General features: G+C 38.5%; 1 protein-coding gene across 2 annotated transcripts in view; it reads right to left on the bottom strand.

Moving 5' to 3' along the window:
• The window catches only part of LOC108716424 (S1 RNA-binding domain-containing protein 1), a 133,623-nt gene that overhangs the window by 94,056 nt on the left and 27,494 nt on the right, over positions 1 to 12,073 (bottom strand). For both annotated transcript variants that reach the window (XM_018262543.2, XM_041562494.1), the window contains exons 12-14: positions 11,059 to 11,216; positions 9,159 to 9,255; positions 3,726 to 3,833 (exon numbers count right to left, since the gene is read on the bottom strand). In XM_018262543.2, coding sequence (XP_018118032.1) covers positions 3,726 to 3,833; positions 9,159 to 9,255; positions 11,059 to 11,216 — 363 coding nt within the window. The remainder of the gene's footprint in view (positions 1 to 3,725; positions 3,834 to 9,158; positions 9,256 to 11,058; positions 11,217 to 12,073) is intronic.

Raw genomic sequence — 12,073 nt, 5'->3', positions numbered from 1 at the left:
AGTTTATCAGAAATACTTCTATAGTTTATATAAACAAGCTGCTGTGTAGCCATGGGGGCAGCCATTCAAGCACAGGATACACAGTAGATAACAGATAAGTACTACTATAGTTTATATAAACAAGCTGCTGTGTAGCCATGGGGGCAGCCATTCAAGCACAGGATACACAGTAGATAACAGATAAGTACTACTATAGTTTATATAAACAAGCTGCTGTGTAGCCATGGGGGCAGCCATTCAAGCACAGGATACACAGTAGATAACAGATAAGTACTACTATAGTTTATATAAACAAGCTGCTGTGTAGCCATGGGGGCAGCCATTCAAGCACAGGATACACAGTAGATAACAGATAAGTACTACTATAGTTTATATAAACAAGCTGCTCTGTAGCCATGGGGCAGCCATTCAAGCACAGGATACACAGTAGATAACAGATAAGTACTACTATAGTTTATATAAACAAGCTGCTGTGTAGCCATGGGGGCAGCCATTCAAGCACAGCAGATAACAGATAAGTACTACTATAGTTTATATAAATAATCTGCTGTGTAGCCATGGGGGCAGCCATTCAAGCACAGGATACACAGTAGATAACAGATAAGTACTACTATAGTTTATATAAACAAGCTGCTGTGTAGCCATGGGGGCAGCCATTCAAGCACAGGATACACAGTAGATAACAGATAAGTACTACTATAGTTTATATAAACAAGCTGCTGTGTAGCCATGGGGACAGTCATTCCAGCACAGGATACACAGTAGAGAACAGATCAGTACTACTATAGTTTATATAAACAAGCTGCTGTGTAGACAATTATATCTTAGTTGGGATCAAGTTCAAGTTACTGTTTTATTATTACAGAGAAAAAGGAAATCATTTTTAAAAATGTGAATTATTTGGATAAAATGGAGTCTATGGAATTCTGAGCTTTCTGGATAACGGGTTTCTGGATACTGGATCCCATACCTGTACTTGATTGCTTGATATTTAAACCACAAAAAACCTAGATCACCATTCTATCAGGCTGGAGGGACAAGAAGTCAAAAGCCAGGCAAAGCTAGACTAATGATCAGACTGGAGACACAATTACACACATATATCAGTATTGTGTATTCACAGAGTTTCCAGGGGCTTAAATTAGTATCACCTTGAATGGGTAGTTCACCTTTATGTTGATTTAGTAAATCCTAATCTTAGCAACTTTAATCGGTCTTCAATTTTCAACGGTATAGGTTACCTACTCAATGTTACTTTTTATTACTCATCTTTCTATTCAGGCCTCTGCTATTCATATTCCAGTCTCCTATTTAAATCAATTTATGGTTGCTAGGGGAATTTGGACCCTAGCAACCAGATGGCTGAAATTACAAACTGGAGAGCTGCTGAATAAAAAGCTAAATAAGTCAAAAACCACAAATAATAAAAAATGAAAACCAATTGCAAATTGTCCCAGAATATCCCTCTCTACATCATACTAACAGTTATTTTTAGGGCGAACAACCCCATCGGGCATACCATTGTTTGTTTTGCAGAAATGATAAATGCCAGATCCCAGAAACAGAAGCACAACATGGTAAATATGAAATAGAGAGAGATAATCAACTCCCTATACAATACCCATTCCATATCACAACAGTTCGTTTGTAGAATACAGCAAATATTGTATTTACAGTGTTTTATAGACCTACTCAATATATGCCTACATAAAGGAAAACTTTAAGCCCAAAATGAATACTTTGATCATCGCATCAACAAACCAATTTGGTCCTCACTCCGACTGGATTTTTTTCCCCAACATCTCGGTGACTTTCGGCCAGATATCGATCGGGGAAGCCTGTTGGAGGGCCCCATACACTGGCCAATAATCTGTCGGTGGCTTATATCTGCCCGTATATATATGGGGGCCTTAAAGGGATTCTGTCATGATTTTTATGATGTGGTTTTAATTTCTAAATGACACTGTTTACAGTGCAAATAATTCACTGTACAATATAAAATGTCATTCCTGAACCAACAAGTGTATTTAGTTGTAATATTGGTGTGTAGGTGCATCTCAGGTCATTTTGCCTGGTCATGTGATTTCAGAAAGAGCCAGCACTTTATGATGGAACTGCTTTCTGGCAGGCTGTTGTTTCTCCTACTCAATGTAACATAATGTGTCTCAGTGGGACCTGGATTTTACTATTGAGTGTTGTTCTTAGATCTACCACGCAGCTGTTATCTTGTGTTAGGAAGATGCTATCTGGTTACCTTCCCATTGTTCTTTTGTTTCTTTTGGCTGCTGGGGGGAAAGAGAGGGGGGTGAAATCACTCCAACTTGCAGTACAGCAGTAAAGAGTGACTGAAGTTTACCAGAGCACAAGTCACATGACTGGGGGCAGCTGGGAAATTGACAATATGTCTAGCCCCATGTCAGATTTCAAAATTAAATATAAAAAAATCTGTTTACTCTTTTGAGAAATGGATTTCAGTGCAGAATTCTGCTGGAGCAGCACTATTAACTGATGTATTTAGAAAAAAAAAACATCTTTTTCCATGACAGTAACCCAAAGGGCCAGACAAGTAATTTACTGGCCTGCAGAGGCTGAAAATCCACTTCTCTGATGCTGCCCTTCTGCCTGATGTGCCTGTACCTGGAAACATTGGCTCTGCTCGGGTGCAGACAGACATTGAAGTTTTCGATACGAAATACAAAATCTCATGTTTCGGCACCAATATCCGTCATGTCAGCCTGCACCCAATCGGAGTCAGGTGCAAGCACATCGGGCAGGATCAGACGAGTGGATTCTCGGCCTGCGGAGATGTGGCCCTAGCCTAAAAGCTTTAAAAGATTCCCAGCAATGTGACGTTTTGCCAGTAGAAAAGATTACTTTGAGCAGAAAAATCCCTTGCTGGGAAAGTTCCATAAGATGTAACACTATTCAACAGAAGCACAAAATCCAAACCATGACGAACCCCAGCAGATCTGTCTCGTGTCTGTCTCGATTTGTTTTAATTAGGGATGCACTATTTTGGATTCGGCCGAACCCCCGAATCCTTTGTGAAAGATTCTGCCGAATAACGAACCGAATCAGAACCCTAATATGCTGCATATGGTGGGAAGGGGAAAAAAATTGTACTTCCTTGTTTTGAGACAAAGTCACGCGATTTCCCTCCCCACTCCTAATTTACATATGCAAATAAGGTTCGGATTCAGTTCGGCCGGGCAGAAGGATTCGGCCGAATCCGAATCCTGCTGAAAAAGGCCGAATCCTGTCCGAATTCCGAACCGAATCCTGGATTCGGTGCATCCCTAGTTTTAAGATATAAATATTAAGGAATTCTGAAGAATGACTACACTAAGGGCAGCCTCTACGGTCACTTCCACGGACATTATAATATTCTACTGCATGAATAATATTCTATGGAAGTCAACAGAAATAATCCTTTGTAAAACTGACCTAAACACTTGTATTACAGAACAAAAACAATTCACATGTATGAAGGTGGAGAGTCGAGTGCTAAAAACCTCAGGGCTGTAAATAAAGGAGAGGACGATGGCCTCACTTTGCTACAAATCTGGTTTCCTTGTGATTGTACAACGATTGTATGATTATTATTATTTTTTAGCTTTTCAATATACATTCCAAATAGAAACCATTATGGTTTAAGGGTTGTCCCAGCACATCCAGTTCATCTCTAATCACCCTGCCATCAAATCAATTCTTAAAAGGGCTCTTACCAATAGACGACGTCAAGAGGCGCAAAAAACTTCCTCTGAATTAAATCGGCGAAATAGCGCTCCGTTTCCCTGCAGGCCGTTCCGTTTCCAATGGCAACTGTGCAGCAGCTACAGGAAAATGATTTAAAAATGTTCATTACAGATGGTTGAAGTACTTTTAAAAATATGTTTGTGGAATAGTGCGGACATAAATCAGATATGCAAAGTGGTAGAATTACAGGCAGAAATTGTTTGGGGCCCACCCAGTGATTGTAGTCTCTTATTTTTGACCACAGACGACTCTTTTAAGGAAAATGCACAGGCTTAGTGTATTAATCGCACTGAATTCTGGTTTCCTTGACCTTTAATCATTTTAGGCTAATTTTGCATCTGGCAGTAAAAAGCAGAAAAATGTTTGATTGTTATGGGGCTAAACCCAAATTCACATAGGGACTTGTTTATCAAAATCTAGTATATAAATACAAAAAGTCAGACCAAACTAGAATCCACAATTTGACCTTATTTATTATTAGAAATTTAATCGGATTGGGGACAAACTCGATAAAATCGTGCGAAACCCCCGAATTGTATGAGTTTTTTCCCAAAAAACCCTGAATTTTTAAAATTTAGCCTGAAATATCTGAAATAGTTGGATTTTCGGGCTAATTCCAGCACAAACCTCAAACTTCCATATAGGATAGGGACTTCTCCCGTTGACTTATTGTATATACAGGCAGGTCTGAGATTTTCGGATTATGATTTTTTCCATCCTCGGGTATAATAAATCTCTGAATTTTATTTTCCACTAAAAATTCTGATTTTATAGTTAAAAAACAAAAAAACTTGAATTTTACGAGTTTTTGGCATTCGGACTTTAATATATAACCCCCATATAGTCCCCCATATAGTCCTGGGTGGGTCCATATGGGCAGACCATACTCCAGCCCAAGACTGTGCACATGCTCAGTGTGGTCTGGGCTGCTTCGGGATAATTATAAATTATCAAAACAGCACAAGTCAAATAATATCTGTCAGAAGCCGATACACAAGACTGATTAATAATCAGAATATACAGACTGCACTGGGTCCTGTGTTGTCATGTAATCTAATGTGGATTTTATAGTTTTTGTATTGTTTAATACAAACTTTCTCCAACTCTGCAGAACCAGTGGCTGCAGTAAAATAATCCTCCAAATAAAATCCCAGTTTATCAGTTTAAATCTGGCTCCATGATCTTTGTCTCTGCAGCTGGAATTGGAAACAGTAAAGGGGATGAAAAGGCAAAAATAAAATCCAATACAAATCTCTACACTGCTTGAGTTCTGCATGGCTGGGAAGTAAGGCGGGGGCTCCCCCTGCTGTTCATAAGTATGATTGTTTCCCTGCAGAGCAGTTAGGGACCGTCTGACAATTCCTATCCACAGCAGTAAATGAAGGGAGAATTTCACTACATACAGTCAGGTTTCTTATAAAAACGGTATATAATTTTAAATTAAAGTATATTGGAGATAGGATTCTTTTTCATTAAATAAAGTAAAAATGGGATTTTATTTTTTTGCCTTTACATGCCCTTTAAACTTTAGGATTTGGGAGAAATGCAATTCTACAGCTGGCCAGTGTACCCAAGCAGGGTACCCACAGACCACACGTATGGTGAGGGAACTGCCAAAAATCAGCGCTGGTAAAGGTAGAGTTCTGCATCGGGTCAGTTACCCTGCAGAATAGCTGCAAAGTTGTCTGACAAGAGATTGTTCAAACTCAATAACAAGGGCAGGAGTGATTACAGCTATAGCCCTAACGAATCTATATAAGACTAGGGATACAGTCATATGAAAAAGTTTGGGAACCCCTCTTAATTCTTTGGAGTTTTGATTATCATTGGCTGAGCTTTCAAAGTAGCAACTTCCTTTTAATATATAACATTCCTTATGGAAACTAGTATTTCAGAAGTGACAAAGTTTATTGGATTAACAGAATATGTGCAATATGCATCATAACAAAATTAGACAGGTGCATAAATGTGGGCACCCCAACAAAGATATTAAATCAATACTTAGTTGAGCTCCTTTTGCAAATGTAACAGCCTCCTATAGCCTTTGATGAGTGTCTGGATTCTGGATGTGGCTATTTTTGACCATTCGTCCATACAAAATCTCTCCAGTTCAGTTAAATTTGATGGCTGCCGAGCATGGACAGAATGCTTCAAATCATCCCATAGATTTTCCGATGATATTCAAGTCGGGGGACTGTGACGGCCATTCCAGAATATTGTACTTCTCCCTCAGCATAACTGTCTTTGTAGATTTCCAAGTGTGTTTTGGGTCATTGTCTTGTTGGAATATCCAACCCCTGCAGCGTAACTTTAACTTTGTGACTGATGCTTGAACATTATCCTGAAGAATTTGTTGATATTGGGTTGAATTCATCCCACCCTGGACTTTAACAAGGGCCCCAGTCCAGGAACTAGCCACACAGCCCCACAGCATGATGGAACGGTGTTTTTCTTGGAATGCAGTGTTTTTCTTCCGCTATGCAAATTGCTTTTTGTTATGACCAAATAACTCAACTTTTGTCTCATCAGTTCAAAGCACTTTGTTCCAAAATGACTGTGTCTTGTCTAAATGAGCTTTTCCATACAACAAGTGACTCTGCTTGTGTTTGTGTGAGTGCAGAAAGGGCTTCTTTCTCATCCCCCTGCCATACACATGTTCTTTGTGCAAATTGTGCTGAATTGTAGAACGATGTACAGATACACCTGCATCAAGATGTTCTTGCAGGTCTTTGAATCTTTGATCTTTGGGTTTTCTGTAACCATTTTCACAAGCCTCCGCATATTTTTCTCGGCCTGCCAGAACTGGGTTTTACAGCAACTGTGCCTGTGGCCTTCCATTTCCTCATTCCATTCCTTACAGTTGAAACCAACAGTTTAAACCTCTGAGAAGCTTTTTGTAGCCTTCCCCTAAACCATGATACTGAACAATCTTTGTTTTCAGATCTTTTGAGAGTTGCTGTCACTCTTCAGAGGAGAGTCAAACAGAAGCACAACTTGCAATTGGTCACCTTAAATACCTTTTCTCATGATTGGACACACCTGCCTATGAAGTTCAAGACTTAACAAGCTAATCAAACTAATTTGGCGTTGCCAGTAATCAGTATTGAGCAGTTACATGCATTCAAATTATCAAATTTACAAGGGTACCCACATTTTTGCACAGCCAGTTTTTCACATTTGATTTAATTCCATACAGCTGAATACTGCTTCACTAAAAATCTTTGTTCAGAAAACCCCCCAGTACTCAGATGTTCTTGGGAAATGAAAGACATACCACTATCGTTTTTGTTGAAAGTGAATGCAGGCTGAGAGGGGTTCCCAATCCAGGATTCATTATCCGTGAATCCTGTTATCCAGAACGCTCCAATTACGGAAAGGCCGTCTCCCATAGACTCCATTTTATCCAAATAATCAAAATGTTTTAAAATGATTTCCTTTTTCTGTGTAGTAATAAAACAGTCGCTTGTACTTGATGCCAACTAAGATATAATTAATCCTTATTGGAAGCAAAACCAGCCTATTGGGTTTATTTCATGTTTAAATTACAGGAAGATCCCTTATCTCAGTGATCCCCAACCAGTAGCTCGTGAGTAACATGTTGCTCTTCAACCCCTTGGATGTTGCTCCCAGTGGCCTCAAAGCAGGAGTTTATTTTTGAATTCCAGGCTTGGAAGCAAGTTTTGGCTGAATTAACACCAGGTGTACTGCCAAAGAGCCTCCTTGAAAGCACCAGTCCAAATATGGGCTACCAAATAGTTAATCACAGCCCTTATTTGGCACAGCAAGACATTTTTTGCATACATGTGTTGCTCCCCAACTCTCTTTACAATTCAATGTGGCTCACGAGTGAAAAAAGTTGGGGACCCCTGCCTTATCTGGAAAACTCCAGGTCCCGAGCATTCTGGATAACAGGTCCCATACCTGTATTTAATTTTGTATGTTTGAGATAGCACGTGCCTTATGAAGGAAATTAATACAATCTGTTGACAGCGTTAATTTCCAATACATGATACAGGCAATTACTATTTCCCTTAAGACTCAGAGCCACATGTAAAAAAAAAAGGCATAAAAGAAGAGAGCCCTTTAATGTAGATGCGCTGCAACAAATACATCTCAGCTGTTAAAAAAAATCCCCATTAGACAGACAAACTGATACATTACTGTAATTGACTATGTCAAAACAAACACGCATGGTGAAGTGGAGAATTATCTGGAATGTGGCTCACAAGGGGACGTGTTTATTTAAGTAACACTTAATTGATCAATTAACCTTGCACTAATTACAACATGTATCTTACTCCCTTTGTGTTGACTTTGAAAAAGCCACACAGGCTAATTAAGGAACAAATTCTGCATTATAGTCTGTGTTGTACTGAAAGGCTAACAATTAACCTATCTTGAAGAAAATTCCAGACATCATTGTCTAGAATGGGATTTGGGGCTGTAACCAAGGCTGAATTTACTAACCAGTGTCTTTATTTTTCATTTCTTTATTAGAAAGAACTGCCTATGGGTCTCTACAGTGATTCAATAAAGGAGAAACAAACCCTTTATTAAAAAAAAACAACCCTACCCCACATAGACCCCCTCCCTCCTCCCCCAAGCCTTGCTGCCCCCCGGGGGAAATGCCCCTAACTTTTTACTTATTTTCATTATATTGAAATATGAAACTTTGTAAATACAATCAATTAAATATTCTGCATCATTTCTGAAATAATAAAATTTATCTTCAATATTCCTCTCTCAGCATCTGTTTCTCTTCATTCTCTCTTCATGCAGCAATTGGTGTCAGATCTTCACTGACAGTTAGATCTAATATATCTTATAGGGGGGCTCTTTTTGCCTAGAAGATGTATTAGAGCTCACTCAAATAACTGATTCCAGAACAAACAAAATCTAATTAAAAAACTTTTGTACAAATCCTGCATGTAGAGAGACATGATGTCTGGTGATTTTAATAGAGTGAGCTCTAATACATCTTCTAGGCAAAAGGAGCCTCCCTATAAGATATATTGGATCTAACTGTCAGTGAATATCTGACACCCAACTGCTGCATGAAGAGAGAATGAAGAGAAACAGATGCTGAGAGAGGAACTTGATTATTTCAGAAACGATATTTCAGATTGTAATTAGATTAAGATTTAGATTAAGTTTCTTATTTCAGTATGATGAAGCTTATATTAAATTTTCATTTTCATGATAGTTCCCCTTTAATTCCTGGGCTGATTACAAAGCAAGCTGTGCAAAGGAAGGCCAAGCCTACAGGATTCACTTCTGGATATCCATGAAAATATAGAGGGCTGCCTGTCACACGTCTGTAATATTTAAGTGTGGAAATGCTGTGGCCCATTGTAATATATATTACAATTTAAAACTTAAAATAAATAATACATTTGACATACTTGAAGTTAAGTAGAAGCCTCTTAATCTTCTCTGCTTCATGGATACCACGTCCGTGACCAGTGTGCAGGTACACAACATCCGAGTGCAGGATCTGATCTAATGAACACAAAGAAAAAACGTGTATATGGGGGGGGGGGGGCTTTACAGAACACTCATTCTCAATGGCATGGATTATTTGGAACCACTATAAAAGAATTAGACAACAGATAAAGAGATAAAGCATTTGAGGGATATTCTGAGACAAGTTACAATTGGATTTCATTTTCTATTTGTGGTTTTTCAGTTATTCAGCAGCTCTCCAGTTTGTAATTTCGGCAATATGGTTGCTATAGTAACATAGTAGTAAGTAAGGTTGATAAAAGACAACCTTACTTACACAGACACAGGTCCATCAAGTTTAACCTTTTATGGTCCAAATTCCCCTAGCAACCATGCACTGATTTGAATAAGAGACTGGAATATGAATAGGAGAGGCCTGAATAGAAAGATGAATAATAAAAAGTAACAATAACAATATATTTGTAGCCTTACAGAACATTTGTTTTTTAGATGGGGTCAATGACCCCCCAATTGAATGCCAGAACGAGTCAGAAGATAAAGGCAATTAATTCAAAAACTACAAATAATGAAGACCAATTAAAAAGCTACTTAGAATTATTGATACCCTGAATCCAGGATTCTTTTCGGAATTCAACCTTTTTCAGCAGGATTCGGATTTGGCTGAATCCTTCTGCCCGGTCATACCGAATTCTAATTTGCATATGCAAATTAGGGGCGGGGAGGGAAATAGCGTGACTTTTTGTCACAAAACACGGAAGTAAAAAATGTTTTCCCTCTTCCCACCCCTAATTTGCATATGCAAATTAGGATTCAGATTGGTATTCGGCCAAAACTTTCCCAAAGGATTCGGGAGTTCGTCCGAATCCAAAATAGTGGATTTGGTGCATCCCTACTTAGAATTAGCCATTCTATAACATACTAAAAGTCAACTTAAAGGTGAACAACCTCTTTAAGCTATGGCAGCTTGTGGGGCTAGTCCAACCTGAGGATAAATTACATATGCCGGGTAAATGCTAAATGAGCTGCTCTGGCTGGCTGGGATCTTCATACCTTAAGTCTACTAGAAAATCATATAAACATGAAATAAACCCAATAGGCTGGTTTTGCCTCCAATAAGGATTAATTATATCTTAGTTGGGATCAAGTACAAGCGACTGTTTTATTATTACACAGAAAAAGGAAATCATTTTTAAAAATTTTGATTATTGGATAAAATGGAGTCTATGGGAGATGGTCTTTCCGTAATTCAATGCATATCTGCATTTAAAGTAGCATATGTGGCAGATAGACACCACAAAATGAGTAATATTGATACAATTTCAATTACACTAAGGGGCAGATCTATTAAAGGTCGTTTTCAATTTTTTTTTATGGTCTAAACTGTCAAATTCGACTAGTGCATTATCCAAACTCGATTAGAATTTTTTTAAAAACTCTGGCCCTTTAAGAATTCAAATTCTACTATTCGCCCCATAAAACCTGCCAAATTCATGTATAAGTCAACGGGAGAGGTCCAAGGATTCGGCCGAAAACTTCTGCCTGGCCAGAATCTGAATTTGCATATGCAAATTAGGGGCGGGGAGGGAAATAGCAAAACACTGAAGTAAAAAATGTTTTCCCCTTCCCACCTCTAATTTGCATATGCAAATTAGGATTCGGATTTGGTTTGGTATATGGCAGAATCTTTCACGAAGGATTCAGATTTGGTTCGGTATATGGCAGAATCTTTCACGAAGGATTCAGGGGTTCGACCGAATCCAAAATTGTGGATTCGGTGCATCCCTAGGCAGAACACACTCCACATTCACAACAGAAGCCTTTTTAGTTCCCAGTACTCACTAGTGGGGGAGATGATCGCAAGCTTGCAGCCATGTTTATACCCAGGATCAACCCCCATTATCGTCCGCCCACGAACGGGGTTTGCAAGAAGCAACTGTCGCAGGTTTCGTCCAAACATCATTATGGATTCTTTCTCTGCATCTGAAGTTAATTTTGACCTGTCAGTATAAAGGAAATCATGTTATTAGTTGACATTTACAGTAACGCTGACCATGCACTAATAGATCTGCTTGTCTGGAAAGGAAATCAAGGGGCAGATTTATTATGGTTCGAATTGAAAATTCGAATTCAAATTTTCCAATTTTTTTTAAGGTGAAAACTTTGAAATGGGGGTCACTGACCCCATCTAAATACAAATACTCTGTAAGGCTACACACGTATTGTTATTGCTACTTTTTATTACTTATCTTTCTATTCAGGCCTCTCCTATTTATATTCCAGTCTCTTATTCAAATCAATGCATGGTTGCTAGGGGAATTTGGACTCTAGCAACCAGATGGCTGAAACTGCAAACAGGAGAGCTGCTGAATAAATAACTCAAAAACCACAAATAATAAAAAATGAAAACCAATTGCAAATTGTCTCAGAATATCACTCTCTACATCATACTAACAGTTAACTCAAAGGTGAACAACTCAAATTAAGAACAAATCATACTAGCAATGGCAATATAATGTGAGAACCGCAAGATATGTATAGGACTGAAGTCTGTTTTTGGTTTAAAATCCGCTACGTTTGCATCACAAGTTCTAAAATGTTTTTTCTGGAATACTACGAACAAAAAAATACCGGAATGCCAAATATTTTCATTTGACCTCGAGATTTTTATCTTTGCAAAGATCCTTCCCTGCACTCCAAGCTGCCAAACGCAACACAAGGAAGATTTTATATGCTGCAGATAAGATCAAAATGAAATGATTCTTGTGCTGGATCAGTAAATCCTGAGCTCTCTGAGAACGCTTCAGTAAACGCACCCTTTCAAAACAGAGCAGATCTCGTTTTATAGGGCACTGAA

The sequence above is a fragment of the Xenopus laevis genome, chromosome 5L (genome assembly GCF_017654675.1).
Source record: "Xenopus laevis strain J_2021 chromosome 5L, Xenopus_laevis_v10.1, whole genome shotgun sequence".
Classification (NCBI taxonomy): domain Eukaryota; kingdom Metazoa; phylum Chordata; class Amphibia; order Anura; family Pipidae; genus Xenopus; species Xenopus laevis.
The sequence above is the reverse complement of the archived record's forward strand: the minus strand, read 5'-3'. Positions and strand labels throughout refer to the sequence as shown.